At 42.1% G+C, this 23,878-nt stretch overlaps 1 protein-coding gene across 1 annotated transcript; it reads right to left on the reverse strand.

The window, feature by feature from the left end:
• Window positions 1–216: 216 nt before the first annotated feature.
• Window positions 217–18,918, reverse strand: map1b (microtubule-associated protein 1B). Its single transcript, XM_056433254.1, has 7 exons — window positions 18,628–18,918; window positions 16,802–16,903; window positions 9,420–9,502; window positions 8,720–8,860; window positions 3,201–8,349; window positions 2,869–3,107; window positions 217–2,360 (listed from the first exon to the last, which is right to left on the reverse strand). Exons 1-7 carry the CDS (start codon window positions 18,809–18,811, stop codon window positions 2,205–2,207), a joined length of 6,054 nt encoding a protein of 2,017 aa, XP_056289229.1. The 5' UTR covers window positions 18,812–18,918; the 3' UTR covers window positions 217–2,204.
• Window positions 18,919–23,878: the final 4,960 nt, after the last annotated feature.

The following is a 23,878-nucleotide window of genomic DNA, read 5'->3' on the forward strand; positions in this document are numbered from 1 at the left end:
TTTTTTAAATATATAAAGTCATTATTCACTTCCAAGCAAGATAGTTGGAGTTAATATATTTTTGATTGTGGTGCAACAAACCAGGCTCAGAAAAAGGAGAATAATCAAAATATAAAATCAACGGAGCAATTTTCTTTTCAACATTTCATTGTCAGATTATAGCACTATAAGAAATAAGCAGACCCTATAAATGGGTTAGAAAAAAAGAAACACACACAATTTTTTCACACCAGATTTTAATGTGTTTGTTTTACATGTTTGTTCTTTAGTCGTGGTTCCTCTTACATCAGCTTCACCATATGGGTATAGGAGATATTGCACACACACACACAGACACAATAGAAAGCACTAAGGAATACTTTCAATTGAAACTAATTGCTATAAGCTACGTATGAGTAGGGGTAGAGGGGGCAGAGAAGATGCACGAGCACAAGACAGATATACCACCCAGCTGCAGACAACCCTTATTAAAGTTCTCCCGAGAGAAAGATAAGGAGAAAAAGGCAAAGGTAAATAGTCAGAGAGACAGAGAGAGAGAAAGAGAGGAAGAAATGTCAGTTCAGAGATTGTGTTGTTGGTCATGGTGTTGATTTGAGTTCCACTGCGGGAAATCTGGTCGTTAGCGAAATATCTGATGAGCTTGGTGAGTTGATAGAATAGAGCCCAAAGTGCCAAAGCCTGTAGTCATCGAGTTGTGAGTAAATGTCTCTCCAGAAGGTCAAAGCTGATCTGCTGTTCGTTTGGTTTCTGTCATGTATGTGTTTAAAGTGTCAAGCTTTTGTTTTACATACTTTCATCTAAAACACACGTGTCACTCACTCCCACCTGTGTGACTTGCCTCTCTCAAGACTCCGCCTCTACTGGAAGCCGTCACCTTTTCACCCCGACTAAAGAGGACAAACTCTTCTGTCACAAGAAGTGTTCAGCCTTCAACCTGAAGTGCACCCAAAGCCAAGTGTTATATTGATACGATGCACATTTGTACACCACTTGAGTTACTGTGGTGTACAATGTCATGGCGCGACTTGCAAAAATTATAACATGCTCCTTACATTAATTAACTCAGCCTAGCCCTATTGTTCTTAATGCAAGTTTGAGAAAACCCCCCATAAAAAAGAGATCAAATCTTAACATATCATGCATGTCTTCCAACCACTCTATCAGCCACCAAGCTATTTATAATTATAGTACAATGCTTGAGAAAAGCACGACATTTCAAGGTTTCTGAAAATATCCCGCTTCACCGGCTTTACAGTGGGAAAGGCTAGCTCTCCCACAGCTCAATGAATACATAAAAAGACAGGCAAAAGAAGAACAAAATCAGATTTTCTCTCATTTTTTTAAAAATAACCCCAAATAAAAAAGGCAATCTAAAAAAAAAAGGATCCTCTAAAAAGCATTGTGGCAAAAGGCAAGGGAGCGCATTCTGAAGCAACTTCCTGTGGCACAGTGCAAAAGGCTATCTGGACAATTACGCACAATAAATTAACATTTAACATAATAAATTAGTATTCATACATAAGCAGCAACATAAACCATAATCAAAATATCCATAATAAATTAAATGAAACCCACTTAAAAACAGTCAGAACTTCATATTAATGCTAATCAGTGTTGAGTGTCTTTTCAATTTCATTCCTATTCACCACCTGTGTGACCATGTGACAGTCCTTTTTGGGATTGACCAGCAGTGTGTAGAGTTGCCTGCCTACTCTTCTGCTAGTTGCACCAGTTCTTATACATTCACTTCGACTCTCTCCCTAAGGCAATAACAGAAAAAACGTTCTATCCTTTGGTGTGGATAGCAGCCGTTATTCAAGAATATATCATAGCAGCTAAATTGATTAAACCCTCTCATGTATTCCGATCTGGGGAATCTGAAGAAACTCATTACCTTCTCAATATTACCATCATTTGAACTGTATGAGTTAATTGGACAATAATGACTTTGATGGGTTTTTTGGGGGAGGGGGATTCTAATTTCCTCCCAGCACAATCCATGTATCCCTAATAATCCCCATGAGGATGTTATCGATGTTTTACTTTACAGTATGTAAAGCTCCTCAAAGCTAAATTGTATTAGTGTTTGTCCTCATTGGAGATATTATCATTGTCAGGGTTTAGTACACAAGAAGTATCATTTTAGAATATAAGTGTTTAAGTGTCTGCGTATAGGTTTGATGCTACATGGGTTTGTTTTCTTCCTACATCTCTATCTTACAAGCGGGGAAAGACTCATCCTGCATGACAACAGTGCTGCTGCTGGCCAGGACCATGATGTTGAGCTCCTGCTGCTTGTCGTGGGTCTCCTGGTACCACTCCCTCATCACATCAGTGTCGTGGGTTGGAATCAGAGTGACCTGACATCAGAGAGGAAGAAGGTTTCTAAGCATTCTGAATAATTCAACGATCATTCTTAATGTACGAGCAAAAAGTTCATTTGTCTTTCTCTCTCTTCTTCCGGTATGATTTTTGCCATGCAGAGTTCAGCAGTATTACAAGCAGGGATTTAACAGAGAAATTCAAATATGAAAAGTTGGCTGGTTTATTCAAATTTTAAAAAGGAAATTGGGATAAACCAGCCACAAATTAGTTTCCTACCAACCATTTACCCCTGCTTACATATTAGATTATAATCTAAATTCAAATGTGATAAACAGAGGACCAAAGAGCAAGCCTGAGTAAAATATGTTTGAAATATAAAATCTATCGAACATTGTATATGGCACAATGAAATTGGGGTGTGGGCTTTACTAAATAGGATTAAAGAAATCTAGAATTGAGGCTCAAAATTGTAACTTTACTGACGCCATGTCATAAATAAAACAGCTTAGTTTTACAGTATCAATCATATCATTTGCTACTTACCTGCAAATTGTTTCCCCACTGGGCCTTTCCTTCAAGCAGAGAATCAAGGACAGCCCTACTGGGCTCCTGAGCGGTCGGATTATTGCCACTGACCACATAGTAGGAAGAGCGCACCCGCTTAAAGAACTCAGCATCCACATTCTTGGCATTGCAGTGATTAGGGATGTAAACCAGATCCATGTACATAGGAGGACAGTTGGGCAGAGATACACCAGCGGGTACCTTTCCACTGCCAGTACCTGAAAGGGTGAACAATACAGTGCTCTCAAAAGGTCTTCAAAGATATGAGCAAAGTAGTAAAGTGATGATGACACTATGTCAGTAGTACTAACCTGATGAGGCACATTTGACACCTCTAGATGCGGAGGTATTGGTTGCATTCTTTGCATCTTTTCCTTCTCCGACACTCTTCTTTGGAGACAAAGTCTTTGTGTCCTTCACTTTTGATAGAACAGTCTTCCTAGCTGGCGAGGAAGACTTTTTCAAGAGCTTTTTCTTCTTGGGCTTTTCTCCTCCTTCTGTATTAGCATTGTGGAGGTTCTCTTCGGCCTTAAGGGCCTCTGGGTCCACCATGCAGACATCAGGATGGCCCGAAGATGGAGCAGAGTCCTTGAGGGTCACCGGAGGAGGATCGGCATGCCTGTAGGTCAGCGTTCTATCAGTAGGCAGAGTTTCGGAGTCGTCTTCAGAGTCAATGTTAGCGTCGGCTGTGATGGAGGGGCACTCCTCTGTCCCTGGTGGGACGTCTGAATCTGTCTGGGAGGGGGCAGACTCACTGATGGATGTGGGCGGGGTCTCCTCACACTGCTTGACGGAAAGCTTACCCTCTGGAGGTGGGGGCCCTTCTCCGGACTTGACCAGAGGCTTCTCTTCATCCTTGGCATTCTCTTCATTGATAAAGTATTCTATCGGGTTCGGGTTGATGAAAGACGGGGACAGTTCTGTCTTGGGGTGGAGATACTCGCATGAAGTGACGAGACAAAGGTCGACGTCTGTCTTAGATGGAGCAGAGGGGCTCTTCTTTGTGGAAAAGTCTCGGTCCCTGGAGCCACATGCAGTATTATTATTGCTGGGATCAGAGGAAAGAGGCAGATATGACGGAAAGGGAATTGTTGGGCTCACAAGGGATTTGACCTCAAGTGGAGAATCTTCACATTTAAAGGGATTAGTCTCCTTTGCCGGAGAAAAGGTCTCCAGCAAATTATTTGAAAAGGCAAAAGTCGATGAAGGAGAATCCACTTTGGGAGGTGAGGGTGACTTGTCGTATTTCTGTTGCGTGTCAGATTTATGAATAGTAGCGCTCTCTGCAGATGGTGAAAAAGGGCTTCTATTTTCTTTCGCCGGGGAGCCTCCGAGCACTGGGGATGACTCATTGGAACGGGGAGAATGGGCGAGGGACGATGCCTTTGGGGAGACTGGAGACTTGTCTGTCTGGTCAGCCACGGCACGCATCATCTCTGTCGTCTGGCATGGGGTTGTAACCGAGGGGGTTAACTCAGATGCATCTGATGGGGTTGCAGAAGTGGCAAGCACTGAATCACTCTCTTCAAAAAGAAAAGGCCTTTCCAATGTGGAACTATGGTCTTCAGACGGTTTTCCATTGGCTCCATCTGACGGGCTGTAGTCAACCTCAGTCGGGCCATTCTCTGTAGCACGTGAACCACCTCCCACAGACAGATGCTCTGGAGATTGCCTACTCATGTCCAGCGCGAAGGAGTGGTCCGGGGAATCCTGGCCAAACTCGATTGACATCGTGGAGTGCTCTGGGGATCTTGTGTCCTGTGTTCGGCTTTTCCTCTTTGGTGAGATGTCTGGGGAGATCGACATGGGCCTCGGGCTATCCTCCTTGGATGGAGATCCCTCCGCTTCGTGGAAGGTGGTTGGGGTTTGAACCACAGACACAGAGAAAGAGTCATCTACCTCTGTTGAGTGAGGAGAGCCTACCTCAGCATGAAGGGAGCGAGAATCAGTGGCGGGTTCTGGCAAGGAGCTGGTGGCCAGAGAGGCGGTAGACGCTGAAGCTAAATGTGAGAATGTATCTTCTGCTACCACCTCTTCCGGAGGGGTCTCTGACTTGTCCGATGTGGTACCCTCTGAAATGGACATTATACTCTCTTCTTTGAAAGGATTCGTGTCTGGTTCCTGTTTTGTCATTGGTGCCGAGGACAAGTTTGAAACCCCACTTTCCCTCTGATCTACATTGAAGTGTGACTTTTCCATCTTCGTTGGGGAATCGTGTTCAGGTGAAGGTGAGCCTTTTGGAGAAGACATTACCCTCTCGACAGGGGATGAACTTTCTTGCTCTGGCTCCTTAGGAGGCTCTGGAGTACCTCTGTTTGAGGAATCCTCTTTATCACTTGTGACCTCCACTATTATTGGACCCTGTGCATCATCTTCTGACACAGGTGGCAGAGCTCCTGCTCTTTCATCTACTGGTGACTGATAGTAAGGTGTGTGACCAGAGGACTGAGGCGAGATAGGTCCCTCCGATGTCTTTTCATCTGTGCTGATGGAGGGATTCGCTGTCTCTCTGGCACACCCAGCCAGCGTGGTGGACAGTTCTATCGGAGCAACAAACAGTGATGGAGAGTCAAACGTGCGGTCCACTGAAGGAGAACGCACAAGAGGTGAAGTTGTGGAAGTTGAACCGAGTCTAACAGTGTCTGTGTTGTGATCTTCACATGAATCTTGAGCTGTGGGAAACCCTTCAGCTTCCCCATCATTGGGAAACTCCTTACATAATTTATCCTCTTCTAGTGATGAAGGGGGAGATATCGTGGAAGCGGAGTGGTTGTAGTCCTGGCCTTCTGTGGCATCACTCTGCGAGTGATTTGTCCCTTGCATATCCGGAAGTGGAGACAGCTTCTTACGATCAAACTCACCAGATGGCGATGTCCCGAACCTGCCCACGTCCTGTGAAGGAGACTCATCGTTGCTGTTTTCGTCACTCACAATGTCCCTCGGAGTCAACATCTCATCCATGGGAGTCGTTACACTGGAGATTTCAAGAATGGACTGAGTGTGGCCAGAGGTGGCAGTGTAATCATCAGGAAGTTCGTCTCTGTTCTCATTGTCTGAGGTTGTTTCGCTCTCAAAGCCAACAGGAAGCATTTTGTCATGGATAGATGCAGCTGGAGAAACAGGTGAGGACACTTTTGGTGAGGCTGATACGAACAGATCGTGTTTGTTGTTTTCTTCCACATTCACATTCTGGCCTTCTACATTTTTATTAGTTGCATCCTCGTTGTCCACAACACCAGCTTCTGATTGGATGTCATTATTCTCGTCTTGGTGTTCATCTTCACTGGGAATAAGCTTATCTTTATCTGGTTCCACTCTCTGTGGTTCATAAACGTCTTCTATCTCTGCCTTCTCTTCATAGTCTCCTCCATCAGATGTCTCCTCCATGACAGTACCTTCATATTCAAATTTCTCACTTCCACTGCCGTTGAATTTTTCTTTCAGAACTTGTTCTTCTGGAGTCTCTCTATTGTCTCCTTCAACTTCCGTAGTGGCTATACCCTCAGCCACAGACTCTAATGCCTTAGGGGATTCTTTGGTTTGTATTATTTCTTCACTGTAGATCATCACAGCCTCTTCTTCTTTAATTTGTGGCACAGTTGCATCATCCTCCACCAAATCTTCAGTTCTAAGCACCTCAAAGTCCTTAGTGAGATCCTCCGGCGTGGACATCATGGATCTTACTACTTGTGGATCCTCGACAATAGCAACTGCACTTGCTGCAAGCTTGCCGCTGTCCACCTTTGTCTCCTTCTTTGTTACCTTTGCTTTCTCTTTTAACTTTGATGGGATTCCTGTGTCTTTCTTTGAAGCATTGTCTTTTTTCAGGGGCTTTGGTTTTGGTGCTAGAGTCTTTTCTTCACCCACAGCGGATGTCTTCTTCAAGGGCCTTTTGACATCTTTCTTTTGCTCTTTCTTTTCTTCCCTCTTCTCCTTCATTGGGGAATCTCTTCTGATATCCTTTTTTACAACTTTCTTTGTCTCCTCTCTTTTGACCTTTTCATCTTTTTTCATGGCGTGTTTGGGTGTATCGTCTTTCTTTGCTTCTTCTTTTTGAACTTCCTTTTTCTTTTCCACAGAAACGTTGACCTCCTTTTTGGCTTTTATGTCCAACTTCTTTTTTTCTGGAGTTTCATTTTGAGCTGCCTGCTCCGGGTTTGCTTTTGATTCTTTTTCAGGTGCCTTTGGCTTCTCCTTCTTCAGGGGGACCTTTTCTTTTTTCTCAACTTTCTGTGTTTTTTCATGAGATGATTCCGCATCTGCTTTTGCCTTTTCTTCCTCCTTTGAATCCTTCCTGATGTTTTTGCTCGGTGATGGCTTTGGGGTAGACTTTAGGCTCTCTCTACTGTCTGTTCTGTGTTTCATCTTAGCTTGCTTGAGGGTCGGTGTTGTCGGCATATTAGAAGACAAGGAATTCTGAGTGACAACTGGCTCTTTCAGGAATTCCAAGTGCTTTAGCTTCTCTAAACCTTCAAAGACTTGATGCTGGGTGGTATTTCCAGGAAACAGAACACGCACAACCTTATCTAAGGGATTTGCAGGGTGCCACACAATGAGCGAAGAGATAGAAGTCAAGTCAGAGACGGGGAACTCCGATTCTTTCCCGTTTGGCAGCAGAATGGAGGCTGTGTCTTTTTCACTACCTGTCCACTGCTTCATAAAGTACTGCATCTCCTTGCTGTTCCTTGCTGGATTGAGCACATACATCTCGAGCTTCCCAACCCCCATTTTCTGAAACAGTATGAGTGGTTCAATAGCGTTTCCAACTGGCCTTTGCAAAGGCTCCAACCTCAAATTTAGCTTGGTGAGGAATTGCTGAGTGGATGCTGCCTCCTCAACGTTCCTCCGCACTCTGTAGTTTGGTTCAGAGTTATCCAGGTTTTCAGGAAGGTTCACAAACACAACGCCAATATCTGGAGAAATCATGTTCTTCACCCAGTCACTGTTGGCATTCGAACCTTGTGACTGTTCCTCCTCGAGCTCTGCGACCTTCCTCTGCAGCATGCTGTTGATGCCCGGCAGGTTGTCGTCACCGATGTGGGTCATGAGGACGGAGTCCACGCGATCCAGATGCCTCACCAGCTTCCAGAAGCACGACTTCCTGTCCGAGCCGCCATTAATGAGCATGTTGAAGCCGTTGACAGCAAAGAGAGCAGAGTCGCCGCTACCGCCGGGGAAAATGTAACAGCATGGTTTGGAGAGTTTCAGGAATCCACCCGAGGTTGGTGGTTCTAACATGTCAAAGGGAGATGGGATCTCTACCGATTCAGACAAATATTCTGTGAACTCTGAGAGGCCCTCCATTTCAGGGAGTATGGGAGTGGAGTTCAGTTTCATGTAAATGAAGTCCTGCAGGTTGTGTTTGTCCAAGTTGGAGTTTTTCCATTCGCCTTGTTCAGGGCAGGACAGTGTCAGGTTGGCTTTGTTTCCCGGGTGAATGGTGCTGAGCAATTCACCAATCTGAGCATGAGAAAAATTAAGTGAAAAATCTTTAATATGTCCACAGTCTGTAATAGAATGAGTAGAACTGTGCAGTCACATATTCAGTGTATATGTGTTTATGTACATATATGCATGGTATGTTATGGCTATTATTCAATGCAGGAATGAGAGCTTTTAGGGAAAGCAACCACCATGCATTTATCAAAAGGTGTTACTCAGAAAAATATGTAATTTTTTTATCTTCTATAAAAAAGACTGGGGAAGCCTTCAACTAATGTACAAAATGAATTTGCCAACACGTGTGTATGAACTCGTAGACCATCATATTACAGTGTCAATGGTTCCAATTTTGGTGCTTAAAATGATCAAAATGATCACGCCAGCTCACCTCTTGGTCGGTGAATATGTCTATGAAGTCGAAGAAAGAGAAAGATCCGGACTGGAGAATCAGTTCCCCGCTGATTTCAGAGCATTGCCCCGAGAGAACCAGAAGCTTGTGTCTGGCAGTGTCTGAGATCATCAACCGAGTCTAGAAATCACAAGAAGAAAATGACACAGGGCAACCACCAACTGTGGTTGAAAGTAAACGGATAAGAGAAAGACACACTAATGAAAAACGTCTGGCCAGGTCAATCCTGCTGCGCTGTGAGATGTTATTAATGCACAGTTTGACTGCAGACATGGGAGGATGGGGGGGGGGGGGAGCCCTCCTTACAGTGTCTTTTTTCTCTCTCATCAAAATGTAATAAAGGCCTTAATGCAATGGCAAAAGATAAAGGCTGCACTTGTTATTCTAGCGGGAAACAAGAACATTAGTCTTGTCCCTTCAGATCCTAATTGCTTTCTCATTCCTACCGACAGCCGCTGAGAGCAGTTCCTGTTAGGAGGGTAGATAACAGGCAAAACACGGTTGACAGTCAAGGTTGAAGAATAATCCTCTCCCGGCCTCTAATTGCTTTGTAAATGTGCATGTATTTAATGTATTTGGCAATCATCCCTCCTCGATAGGAGGAAGGGAGATAACATGCAAAGTTACAGAATGAGGAAGAGGTTCTAATAATTTAACATGAATTATAGCTATTTTTTACCTCGGTACTAACTGCTTCATCTGAAGGGTTGATGAGCACCACCGTCTCCAGGACATTACTTTTATGGTGAAGAATTCTCTGCCCTGAAAAAACAATATAGAAAATAGTTAGAGAAGGTTAAAAAAAAGCACTAAAAATGGTTTTTAATTCACTATCACATAAATAAAAAAAAAGCATATATTGATATTTGTCAAGTAAGAAGGAAATTAATTTAGGTATTTATGCTTAGAAAATTGCTCAAATGATATAAATTGACTGATCAAAACAATATAGACAAGACACTTACTTGTCTGTATTACTTGTCAAGACTTAATTATTGTTTGTTTTAGGTAATGGGGACTAAATATAGTTAAATATAACACACTTTTCCCCTCATTAGACATCATTACACAGAAAATGATGTGTGTGACAAGCTCATAATCATTCATCTTAGATTTTGGATGATTGAATATGATGATGACTTTGCTCCTACTGTGTGCGCATTTTCTTTTCATTTTCTTTATTCATCTTAACACATGAAGGCTTCACTCACTCAATCTGTCATTGTTTCTTCTCCTTTTTTATCTCATTTCTTTTTTAATAAATTAGTCAATGAATTCAACTCGAGCCTCGAACTCAACAAAAGAAAAAAGGGAAATTCTACTGCTAGCATTCTGCGAATAAGTCAAACAAGAAGATGTTCCCTGTTCGGCTCTGAGGTCAGTGAGGTGTTGCTTGAACATCAGCTCAAAATTCAGAGGAGCGAATGTTGCCTCGTCTCCAGAGACGTGATCCTTGCAGCATTCTTTCATAAATATATATATTCTCATATATTCTCATTATGGAGCCCACAGCCATTAACCCTGCCGTTGCCTCCCAGAGGGCTGTCGCTCTCTGTGGAAAAAACGCTTTCATTCAACGAAATGCTGGAAATAATGAGTATTTCCCCACTTGCCAACCCTTTAGCACTTATGCTGTTAGTTGCCTGGAGGGAATACTATTCGTTGTGTGTCTTTTGAGTTTCGATTTTTCATCAAATATTCTGTATCATGGCAGATGCTAAAATGACAAAGACAACATCACCTTGTTCTGCTTTCTTTGGGAGAGGGTAGTGGGGTCTGTTGCTATTCTTTTCTGCAAGTTCTGGATCCAGATCCATTGCTTTTTAAATGGATATCAATATCATTGTTTCATCAAATGTAAGTAATATCAGCTAACTAAAGATTCATTCACAGAAAAGAACGATCCTACACAAATACATCAGTGCATTTTCAGGGTTCTGGCTTCCTCAGTTTTAAGTAGGACTCAAAGGTAGTCACATGGTGTTTGATATCCGTGTTAGTTTAACAGTGAAAAGCCAAATTATAGCTTGAAGAATAAGATAGTATACGATAGAGATATCAATGTCAAAAAGCAATTTAGCCTCTATGTTCTCCCATAAAAATACTTGTGAGATAAAAGACAGATAGACTACTTTGACTTGATTCCTAAGCAAACTGATGAATGGATTGCTCTAAATTAAAATGTGGACCACACGTTCATGGTTCCCAGAGGAAGGACTCTGAATGACGAGGGCAATCCCCCGACTTTTCCCCTCGTACAAAAAAATTTGCATTTCGCTTCACGGGGGGGAAAAAACTAACTGAGATATCATTATAAAGGTTGCTTTTCAGATTTTACACTTAATATTTTAGGATTTGAACATCTGTTCAGAGTCCTCGGGATGTGAGGAAACCGTTTGTGATTTATTTGAAAGCAATAACAACAACATGTAATGCCTGGTTTGTAACAGTTTAGCTCCACGCCTTCCTTTTTGTCATAGTTGTTTTCATCCTGTCACACCATCTCGTCAATCCAACTCCCCTCACCTGCCTCTGATCACCTCGTTAGTCCCTCGTTCCCTTCACCTGGTCCTCACGCCCTTCTCACCTGCCTCTGATCACCTCGTTAGTCCCTCGTTCCCTTCACCTAGTCCTCACGCCCTTCTCACCTGCCTCTGATCACCTCGTTAGTCCCTCATTCCCTTCACCTGGTCCTCACGCCCTTCTCACCTGCCTCTGATCACCTCGTTAGTCCCTCGTTCCCTTCACCTGGTCCTCACGCCCTTCTCACCTGCCTCTGATCACCTCGTTAGTCCCTCATTCCCTTCACCTGGTCCTCACGCCCTTCTCACCTGCCTCTGATCACCTCGTTAGTCCCTCATTCCCTTCACCTGGTCCTCACGCCCTTCTCACCTGCCTCTGATCACCTCGTTAGTCCCTCATTCCCTTCACCTGGTCCTCACGCCCTTCTCACCTGCAGCCCCTCCCCTCATTAGTCCCTCACTATTTAGCTCCCTCACTTCCACTTGTCCTCTGCCAGATTGTCTTGTGTTTTCGTGCCAAGTTCTCCAGCGTTATTAGAGTATATTCCTGACCTGCCTGCCCTGACCTCTGATTCTCTGCCCCGCCCCTTTTTGGACTTGTTTGCTTCTTCGACTGATCTCCCGGTTTTGACCCAGCCTGTTTCCAACCAAAGACAGTCATCTTTGTTGCTCCTGTCTGAGTCGTGCTTTTGGGCCCACTCTAATAGCGTTGTGACATGGTTCTTTTTTTTTTTTAAGCAGAGCTTCGTGTCAGTCTCATATCATCATCATCATCATCACAACCCCGGTCGACTCCGGGTTAAAGCGTGTAAAACGAGAGAACAATCAATCACGGATGGGTTATCGTTCCTCCTGTCACGCTACTACACACACAAGCCGATGCAATATAAAAAGAGCGTGTTTCTTTGTTCGTCCCACTGTGGGTTACGCCCTGCTCACTGCCTTGACATGTTATGAAACAGAAACACATTAAGTCTGTTTACAGCTCAATGGAGCCAGCAGCACCGCCCGCATCGAGCTGCCAAATTGCCCGAGTGTCTCGGCCGACTCGTCAAAAAAAAAGACAGATTGTGCAGTGGAGCTTGCTTGACCCTGACAATTACCTGGATCAATACAAACATCCGTAATGCTGTGCGCCTCTGTCTCAGCGGGAGGTAATGCGACATGCATCGATGAGCATTCTCCTACTGGCTGGATAGAAAGTACAAGACTGGTACAGACTGCGCCAGGCAAGGGAACATCGATGTGGATGGCACTTCCCCAAAAATAGATCAGTGGAACAATTACCGTCAGTGCCTCCTTTCTTCGCTGCATGGCAAAAGAGAATGATTAAAAATGCATCTCCTCGGATGGCTGGCCTGCATGTGTCAGCACCTTTCACCTTCCTGCCATTTCCTTTGAATAATTAACCGTGTGATCTTCTGCAGTTTTCAAAGTCCCTTGTTCCCCGCGGACAACTGGATTATATGTACGATTTCTCGGCATGGAACTCATGGCAATGCCACGGATGTGACACAGATCAATCTTTCCGCCGATTCATTTTCGAGGGTCATCCGGTTCAACGGTTTCACGGTTTAATAACAGTTTAGAGGAAACTGGATCGTAAAAATGCGAAGGAAAAAAAAATTCAGGAGGATTTTAATAGCGAAATCATTAATTCATGAGAGTCAGCACAATGCTTATTCACTACTGGTCATCGTAGTGGACAGAGTGGATTTGCGGTTTTCGAGAGAATGCATAACCAGAAGTATCATATATCCATCAGGGGGACACTGTCTCATGTCTTGCCACCTTTTTCCTGCCTTCTCCTCCTCCGTGGGGGGTTCAGGCTCTTACAGTGTGATGGATGGCATATCATCTGTCAAGCAGACAGCTGACTGCATTCGTCCCTCTCCACCCAAATACCACCTGCCGGTTGGTGTTTTCCTGTCAGCACTGAGCCAGAAGCAATACATGTACGACCAGCTAAAAGACAAACAGAAAAAACAACTACAACTTGTAGGATATTATACTTTCCATAAAGTCAGCTGCTCAGCTTCCTAATCAAATATCTTTATTCTAAAAAAAGTGCAGTTCATGTTTGGTTGAGCTCGACGTTTAGTATATGCTTGTTTGCTTTAATGGCGAGAGTTGGATGAGAAGATTGAGACCATACTCTGATATCTCTCCAGTCAATATCCAGCCTGATGGCTTAGCTTAGCATAATGACTGGAAACAGGAAGAAGCAGCTAACGAGTGTTCTTGCTCCTGGACAGAAAATACTGTGGCACGTGTTTGATTGCTTTTGCACAGATTAAATAAACACGATTTAATGGGCTCATTAGTGCAATTTGGAGATGCTGACAGGCGGATCTTATTGCCATTGGTCCCAATGCTAAGCTAAGCTAAGCTAAACTAAGCGCCTGACGGATGTGCGAGTGGTAATGATGACCTCCTCGTCAAACTCTCAGAGACGAAAGCAAATAAGCCGACGCCCAAATGTCAAAGTATTGCTTTTCAAGCTGTTTATTGTGTGTTTCATACGGTGAGCCAACAGTAATTCCCAAGTTTTAATTCAAAGTCTACTTCTATGAATGAAAAAACAACAACAACATGCAGGGAAACTGTTCTTAATAATATATATTTCTTTATATGACAGAGGTATATGCTCCTGTGTAAGCTGGGTTGTGTTGACTTGAGTCTTAGTTTTGGTTTTATTCATGCTGTGATTTTGTTTTTCATTTTTTTATATTGTCTGTCGCTGTTTTATGTTGTATTGTATGGAACTTTGTGTGACGTGCTACTGCTGCTGTCTTGGCCAGGACACTCTTGTAAAGGAGATTTGTTATCTCAATGAGGCATTTCCTGGTTAAATAAATTTTTAAAAAATGTAAAAAATTAAAAATACATAAGCGTGAAAGCCCTGTGAATATTTCTCAGAAGCAGTTCAAAAGACAATGAACTCGAAGGGGAGTCGCAGAATAAGAGAGCACAATATGATTCCAGTTGTTCTGCAGTGTTAATGGTCTTGTTTCATCAACTCACTCATCCGGACAGCAGTTCTGTCTCCGAGTCACATCTCTTCACCCAATTGTTGTTATCCAACCCCCTCCTCCCCCCGCCCTCCTTTTCTCCCTTGTTTGCTTCTCTCTCATCTTCTTTCTCCTCACAGCCTTACCCCTCCCTTTTCCGTGTTCAAAGACAGACACTCACCACCGGGGGGGATTCACCGCTAATTACTCCCAAATCAACTGCACATCCAGCACTGCGTTGCAAGGCAACGGCACACGCGAAGGATGGAGGATGGAGGATGGAGGATGGAGGATAGAGGATAGAGGATAGAGGATGGAGGATGGAGGATAGAGGATAGAGGATAGAGGATAGAGGATGGAGGATAGAGGATGGAGGGTGGAGGATGGAGGATAGAGGATGGAGGATAGAGGATAGAGGATAGAGGATGGAGGATAAATGATGGAGGATAGAGGATAGAGGATAGGGGATAGAGGATGGAGGGTGGAGGATAGAGGATGAAGGATGGAGGATGGAGGATGGAGGATGGAGGATAAAGGATAGGGGATAGAGGATAGAGGATGGAGGATAGGAGGATAGAGGATGGAGGATGGAGGATGGAGGATAGAGGATAGAGGATAGAGGATAGAGGATAGAGGATGGAGGATGGAGGATAGAGGATAGAGGATAGAGGATGGAGGATGGAGGATGGAGGATAGAGGATAGAGGATGGAGGATGGAGGATAGAGGATAGAGGATAGAGGATAGAGGATAGAGGATGGAGGATGGAGGATGGAGGATAGAGGATAGAGGATGGAGGATAGAGGATAGAGGATAGAGGATGGAGGATAGAGGATAGAGGATAGAGGATAGAGGATGGAGGATGGAGGATAGAGGATGGAGGATGGAGGATAGAGGATAGAGGATAGAGGATGGAGGATAGAGGATAGAGGATAGAGGATGGAGGATGGAGGATAAAGGATAGGGGATAGAGGATGGAGGGTGGAGGATAGAGGATAGAGGATGAAGGATGGAGGGTGGAGGATGGAGGATAGGGGATAGAGGATGGAGGATGGAGGATGGAGGATGGAGGATGGAGGATAGAGGATAGAGGATGACGAGGATAGAGGATAGGAGGATGAGGATAGAGGATAGAGGATGAAGGATGGAGGGTTAGAGGATAGAGGATGGAGGATAGAGGATAGAGGATGAAGGATAGAGGATGGAGGATGGAGGATAAAGGATAGGGGATAGGGGATAGAGGATAGAGGATGGAGGGTGGAGGATAAAGGATAGGGGATAGAGGATAGAGGATAGAGGATAAAGGATAGAGGATAGAGGATGGTAAAATGTAAAAACAAGGTTGGATGGAAGTGGTTGTGCGTCTCTATGAATACGATGTCCATGTCCTGGTTTCCCCTCTCACGTTATTGTATTTCAGGGAGCTCAACTCTTGAGATTTCACTGCATTCCAACGGACCACCTGACTCGGTCTGCAGCAGCAGCCGCTGGCTGGATCAATCTATTGTGAAGTATGAAACCCTGCTGGTCATATTCAATATGGAGCGACGCCAAGCGGAGGCTGCCGGACCACGTCCCGCCCCACTGGACCTCTTCCATCGCTCCCTCCGCTTCCAGATAATATCAACTCTAATATCAACATATCCAGGGACCGGTCATAAAACCCCTCCATCGCAGAGCGTGGAAGTTAAAGCTGACTGTTGAAAAGTGCAACGATGTGTAACAACGTATATTTACTCCAATAAGTACGTACAGTTCTGAGATAATATCAATATTTCTTTTACATTACATTTTTGTAGAGAACAACAAACTGCGTACCGGTTTATAGACACAGTTAGTCGTTTACAAATTTAAATTCATAAATAGCTTTCCCCGCAAGATACGGTTCTATGAATACAATTGTTAGGAGAAATGTCTTTATAAATAAGTTTTGCAGATTAAACTGCCCATCGCTTAATACTTAATATCATATCAACAAATGACCAACAAAATGTTCTTCATGTTTTATGCATCAATGATAATAATCATATAGTGCATATACCACATTTTACATAAAGTGTATGGTTACTTTTAAGTTTTATTTGGCTATTAACACTTACATACTTTTCCTTAACTAAGATTTATTTTACTTAAATAAATGATTAGCATTTGTGGCTCAGGTTTTGTTTCTGAAATGAGAGCTAAGGTTGGTAATCTTGAAACACAACCAAATACTAGATTTTAAAGAATGATCGAACTTAAAAAATACACGTCCCAGGGTTGTTGACTCTTTAAAATGAAAGTAGCAGCACTATAGCTCCATGTCATTGGCAACCAGTCATTTCAATCGGTTCAAATTAAATAGTTTTTCCAGTTTTGCTACATATTTTTCTTCTTTTTTTTATGTGAGAACCTTCGATTTATTGACTGCTATTGGGGTGTAAAATGATTTTCAACTAATACCAAAAAAAAACATGTTTTTGAAGAAGATTAACAGGCCCTCTAGCTTTAGTGTAATCATTCGTCAAAGGGTCTTTCATTTCCAGTTCACCTCGGACGTCTGCGGAGAAGCGAGCCGAGTGTCTGGAGACAAACAGCTTGAGTTCCTGGTCCAGGTTGCAGTCCATCAGGTTGGTGTCCCATGAGCGGATCCCTGAGAGAGAAAAACAGAAAGAAAGAACACAAATTAACAAGAAAATGTATAAAAAGAGAGCGAGGAGAAGAAAACGCCAGCGAAGAAAAACGTATTTATAACAAATGAATCAATGCTCACGGCAGACATCACACTGAGGAACTTGGCAACAGGTCCAAGTCTCACCCACGTCCACGTCTATTTCTCTTATCCTTTGCCTCTAGTTTATTAAACAACCTTAGAGGGAACATGTATAGACGTGTTACTGGTTTGGCATGACAAAATGAATCTCTAATAGGAAATATCCGGGGCCCTGTGCACTGGTAATGTCCACTCAGCTGAGTCATGCTGCGATCATCCTCTCTTCATAATGATTTTTATGGGGCTAAAGGCCTCATGAAGGGCTCTGAGTATAATTACGTGATGACATGCACTGGAGATGGAGACAAAAGAACTGTCTCTATTGTTTATATCGGAGCTTTACTGTGAACTTAACTCACAATAGTATGTGTTGAAAGGATATTACCAGAGTAAACTGGAGATAAAGGGTGTGGCAATAATATGAGCACATTAAATCGATTAACATTAGCAACATGGACAAAGAGGAATAAAAAGACAAATCTACAACTTCACAAACTCGATCTTCAGAGTCACAAGATCGTGTGACACAAGCCAGAGAACGCCAGTGAAAGAACCTTGTGTTTTCATTTGAACAAGAACAATGATAGACTTTTGGTCTCACGGTCTGACACAGCAAGGGCACACATGACACTATTGAATTAACATAATATAACAAAACACGGTGAATCCCACAGGTTAAACTTCAGGTGAGACTAAAAAACACACATCCTTCTGTTCTCCGACAGTAACTGCGCCATATTCCTCCTCCTCCTCTTCCTCTTCCTCCTCCTCCTCTCTCACACACAAACAGTGCCCTCGGTCCAGACAAGGCAGACAACTATACAGCAGCTGTGGCTTTTCTAAAAAAAAAAAAGAAACGCCCTTCTCAAATTTGAAAAAATCCTTCCGGCTTTCCGTAGGGACCGCAGTGCGGACCGAGCCACGCCCACTAGCAGGCCGAGGCATGAGAGAGCTCGATGCGGGATGATGATGGAGAGATGGAGGGATGTTTATATAAAAGATAAAAGCGGGGTAATTCATCTAATACTATCCCATAACTACGTTATAGCCCAGCAGTAAACACATTATAGTCAGCACAACAACACAAACAACCCGGGGGTCTCCTTCCTGTCTGGATGCACACCGATGCGCGTGGGACCCTCCGTGGGACCCTCCGTGGGACCCTCCCCTCAAACAAAAGCCTGACGCACCTGAAGTAAAGCTCAGGCCCGCAGGTGCTGAGGGGAGGGGGAAAAAACGCCGGACCCAAATAAATGCGACACACACACACACACACACACACACTGCGTTGTTGACGCAGAGTCCAGATGCTGAATCACTGCAGGGAGCTTTGTTCGAGGACCGGGCCTCCACGTGCGTGGATGACAACAAATGGGCCTCCCGACGTTAATATGATGAATCATAACACAGTGGGTGGGTGGCGAGGTATATATCTGTGTGTCTTCTGTTTATGGAGATGTTATACTGGGAGGGGCTGTTCGATAAACATCACCTCTGGCTCGAATAATGACCCAATAAATAAGGTTTACATGTCGGTAACCACACATCAGTATGCGTCATTCAGGCGTATGGAGTTCCTGGTGCGTTAAAAAGCTCCATCTCACCTTTCTCTATGTCCACGATGGCACACTTGAGGTGTTCCTCCGCGAGGATCTCCCCGATGACCACCAGCAGGTAGAATTTGCCGTCGTTGAAGTGCTGCGAGGGGCTGGAGGAAGCGGGAGACGTCCCCGGCTTGCTTTGCAAGGATAACGTCTCCATTTCTGCAGATTGGACCAGGGTGGCCATCCTTTTTGTTTTATCCGTTTCGGTCTCCCGGATCACCGACAGCAGCCTCCTTCGCTTTGTTCGCTGCAGAAGCACCGCGCGGAGTGGTCTCCAGAAACGCGAGTGGAGCCTCGATAGGAGTGGCACTAGGTTTTTATACCGGCAGACATTGTGTCATCGTCGGTAACCGGGGGGGGGGGGGGGGCGCTGGATTTCTTCGCCCTCGCGCACACTCACTCCACAGCTGATGTCATCCGCAACGAATCAAACGCCTCCGGAAGTCACTGAGATGTGCTGCATCCTCTCGAAGCCTCCTTCGTTGGACTCCTTAGTTCCTCTTTACAGATGCAGATGTGATGGGTGTGGAGTACTTTTTAACCACTCATTAGAAATATAATTAAAATAAAAAATTAACCCAGAGCTTTCTTTTGGAAGACTTCATTTAAAGATGCATCAAATGCTTCATTGATAATGCCGACTTTCTAAATAATAAAATACAAATTCTGCATTGATTTTTAACATTTATAATACATCTCTGACAAGTTGGCTGTCTGCTATTAAATATGATTTAGTCTCTTTTTTCTATATTTTACAGAGTGTGAAGATTGCTTTGTTATGTTGGACATGTTCAGAGGATGAGAGGTTTAGTCTGATTCTGTTTGACACTCGACTTTAATACCACAGTTTGGAACATGCAGTTAAAATAGCTAAAATAAAGTAATAAAGTAATGATTACAAAAGTTCCAGTATAGTCACATAAAATAAAGAAAAGACAAAAATGGAATAAGTTCACAGCGGAGCAACAAATTCAAGAGATATAATTATCAACACCCTATAAACCCCTAAGCCTATATAAATAAACCTCCAAAATAAAGCACATTTTATTTAAGTTCATTATATTATAAATTGACTGAGGTGATATCCAAACATGCTATTTCTGTCTTTTTCTCTTTTCGCTTAACCCCATAAAGTGTTCGCAACCCTGCAGCATCCCTCTTATGAGATCAATGATGTCTGATCACAGCATCATGCGATCTCAGGTCAAACGGAGAGTTTCAAGAGATTCACTTGAAATAAAACAACACGTTTTTGATTTGAGGAACGCTTCTATCTCACAAAAGCTATAGTTTTCGGATGAAAGAGATATCGAATTAAAGGGGAACAGCTACAAATGAACAGCAGCTAAAAAGATCAAAGGGTTCCAGTCCGTTATATTTGATCAGAAAGGAAACCGTGTGTGTGTGTGTGTGTGTGTGTGTAGATCTTAAATGCTTTTGGCAGTGAACCATAGAGCAATTTTTATCTTACGATGTAAACATAAAAAGATGCTTCCCAGGAGGATCGTCTAAAGTATAAAATGAAGCTCTTTGTGAGAGCAGACAGACTTCAGAACTGTAGCCGACTGTTGCAAGAACAAAGGCCAGGATGCAGACACACAAAGGACACACACACACACACACACACACACACACACTGCAGGTGCGTTATATACTTTAATGCATCTATCAGGAACAGGAGTCCACTCAGTGAGTGAATATTTCAGGGCCTCTGTGGCCTGGTGGGCCTGAGTCGCTCATATTCTCCAAATGCCATAAGAGGCCAAATAAAACTTTCATCACACAGCTGGGAGAGAAAGAAGCCATTAAAAATACAACCGGATGGGGTGAACATGTGTGTTGTGTTCAGGAGGTGGGCTGACGGAGACCATTGTGTTTGCGGTGCACATGCATTTGTGTCTATGTCCATAGAGGCAGTTACAACAACAACAACAAAAGAAGATGGAAAGATTTTAATAATTCAAAAACCTTAAATAAATCCCTGTGGGTCTTCCACAAGACGACATCCTGTGATGCCTCAGGTTGTAAAAACAACAAAGTCACTGCATCATGTCCTGAGTGAGTCTGGAAAACAAAGAGACTCATTCAGTGAAGGGATGAAACAAACGAGGAAGAGAAACACACGTGAAGAAAACAGTATTCGGACCGCATGACATGGTTTAAACTCCTATAAATTGCATGTGGCGTTCACATTGTTAATTATGTGTCTGTCACTCAAATCATGTCGCACCTTTTGTTTTCGACAATGCACCTGCACTGTCTGAGCTATCTTTGTTTCCTGCATGTTTAAATGTTGTATGTTAATTTAACGTTTAAAGTACTAAAATTATATTTATTTTTTTACTTGACTTGCTGTGAGGAATCATATGAACGACAAACATCTGATGCATTTCATTATTTGCTGGAATGGAAACAACCATACACTTTAAATGCGTGACAGACCTCTAACAGAGCAGACAGATGTAATTATAATGTTATAACAGCCATAAAAACACAGGAGCCATGCAGCTCCATGTGTTTGACCAGTTGATTTGTTTCTATTAAAGGTATTACATGAGTATTTGAATTATGATGGTTCAACCTTCTAAACATCAATTATTTGTTGAAAGTAATTTATGTAATAAAAAAGAGAAAAAACGGAAAGTTAATTCATCTGATAACTACAACAGTAACGTGAAGCTTCCATGTTATTGCACTTATACTTTTGATTTGAGTACTTTTTTCAGAAAACACTTCCCTTAAAGGTTCTCTATATGATATTCAGATGATCAACATTGCAGCAAACAACTATTTTCCATGTTACAATATATATAAAGGAGTTCTATTATAAATAGCTTGGGCAAAATAGAGCAATACAAACAAGGTGTTGCATGGTGTGGTATGCAGGACTGTGCATTACAATCAGAAAACACTGCGAAATGATGTTCAAAACCAAGTAAAGGAAGAAAAACAAAAAGGTTTTGTGCATTAATTTGTGAATAAAGCAAAAAACGAGGATAACATATCATCCCGGAGAGGAAAGCACACAAGTCCATCAGCTCTGGGGTGTTTCTCTGGGCCACCCTCCACCCTGCTGAGCTGACAACACCAATTTGTTAGCCTGTGTGTGTGTGTGTGTGTGTGTGTGTGTGTGTGTGTGTGTGTGTGTGTGTGTGTGTGTGTGTACGTGCGTGTGTGTGTTTTCTTTGTTGATTCTGGACGAAGTGTGTCATCATTGTTTTTCTTCATCTGAGCTGAGGCAATGTCCTCCCTCTGTGACCCTTTGATCGGCCTCATTATTAATTTATCCTTGAGAAATATAAAGGTGTTATTGGCCATGCGGCTCCGGTTTGAGGAGCAGATTAATCTCCAGATGCCACACAGGTTCCACAGCGTCAAACGTAAATGTAATGTTTCATAATAGCATCTGTTGTAGAGGAGATTTTCTTTAAAACAAAACGGCAGCGTGCAGATGACAATGCAGGAGAGGCTTTTCCATAATTAGACCGGCATCTCCCTCTTGTGGCGATACAGTGACAAGACACCCTTCAGTTGTTGGAATTCATTTAATCGTTCTCAGTTATTGTTTATCTTTACTAAGAATAAGAAGAATATACACTTTTATTAATCCCCAAGGGGAAATTAGTTCTCTGCATTTAACCCATCCTTAGTTATTAAGGAGCAGTGGGCTGCGGTGAAGCGCCCGGGAAGCAACTGGGGGTTCAGCGCCTTGCTCAAGGACACTTCGACTTGCAACTAATGGGGAGAGCGGGGATCGAACCCACAACCCTGCGGTTGTAGGACGGCCCTCTTACCCCACTGAGCTACCACGATATTATTATATTATATATTAATTGAATAAATACAAAAGTTATTGGATAAATTTCACTGTTATTGGATCAATCACAAACAGCCAAGAATATAATAAAAAGGACAAAAGTAATAAAAAGTAATACAAGTAAAAAAGTATTAAAAAATTAAAAAAGTAAGAGTAAAAAACTAATGAAAAAGTAAAAAAGTAATAAAGAATAATACAAAGTAAGAATTAATTAAAAAAGTAAAAAAGTAAAAAGTAATTAAAGAGTAAATAAGTAATAAAAAGTACAAAAGTAATTAATAAGTATAATGTAAAAAAAATTAAAAAAATTATGAAAAAGTAATAAAAAGTACAAACGTAATGACAAATAAAACAATTAAATTAAAAGTACAAAAGTAATGAAAAATAAAAAAAATATTAAAAGTTACAAAGTAATACAAGTAAAAATGTTATGAAAAAGTAAAAAAAGTAAAAAGTAATAAATATGTAAAAAAGTAATAAAAGTAAATAAGTACTAAAAAGTAGTAAAAAAGTAATAAAAAGTAACAGAGTAATTCAAAGTAAATAGTAATAAAAAGAGTAAAAAGTACTAAAGTAGTGAGGTTCATTTTAAACTACTATGAAAAACAAATAGTCATTTAGTTGTTATGAGTCAATTAAACGCGTCGATATGCACACTATCTAACCGTTAAGGGATCGATTAGTTAATAACATCTCATTCTGTTCTGAATTTATGTACTTCTTTTTTTATCTGTGCATTTCTAAAATCATTTATTTTGTCATGAAAAATAACTTAGAATTGATAAGAGTAGCTTCTTGATGTAATACAATCCTAAAAATGTCTGAATCATGTGACAATCAACCATGGTGTGTGTTGATGAGATTTTCTGACCAAAAACACCCAAAATAAAACACGAGTCAGGTTATTTATCTTTTCCCGTCTTTTAAAAAACTTATTTTAATTGTATTATCGCAAAGAATATTTAAGTAGTTTGGATTATTTAAGTTAATGATAAAAAGGCGACCACTAAACTCACCTCCAACTTTGTACGAGATGTGACTTTTTTCACACCCTAAATACTCTGATCGAGCAACTGAATAAGGTTTTAAGCACATTTCTTTTTCAGTTTGATTTAACTTGGATTAACCAGTAATTCAATTGGTTATATATATATATTGCCATGATGTATATTCTATTACATTGTTTTATATATATATTGTTAATACTTTCTTCTTTTTTGTGTGTGGATATTGTATAGTTTATTCTCATTCTTATTCTTTTTTTAGTCTGCTACTGCTGTCGGGTGTTTTGCACATAAGAATTTCACGAACCGATTATACTTGTATAAAAGGGGATGTGACAATAAAAACTTGAAACTTGAAACTTGAAACTATATTATCCTAATCATAATGTAATATGTATGTAATATATGCAGGCACGTGCACAGATAGACC

This window comes from Pseudoliparis swirei, chromosome 15 (assembly GCF_029220125.1).
Source record: "Pseudoliparis swirei isolate HS2019 ecotype Mariana Trench chromosome 15, NWPU_hadal_v1, whole genome shotgun sequence".
NCBI lineage: Eukaryota > Metazoa > Chordata > Actinopteri > Perciformes > Liparidae > Pseudoliparis > Pseudoliparis swirei.

Coding starts and splice junctions, on each gene's coding strand:
- map1b (XM_056433254.1), bottom strand. CDS start 18,811: ATGGCCACCCTGGTCCAATCTGCAGAAATGGAGACGTTATCCTTGCAA. Junction 9,503..16,801: donor CTTCTCCGCAGACGTCCGAG/GTGAACTGGAAA, acceptor TTGTTTTTTCAG/GGCAGAGAATTCTTCACCAT. Junction 8,861..9,419: donor ATGAAGCAGTTAGTACCGAG/GTAAAAAATAGC, acceptor TGTGATTTCTAG/ACTCGGTTGATGATCTCAGA.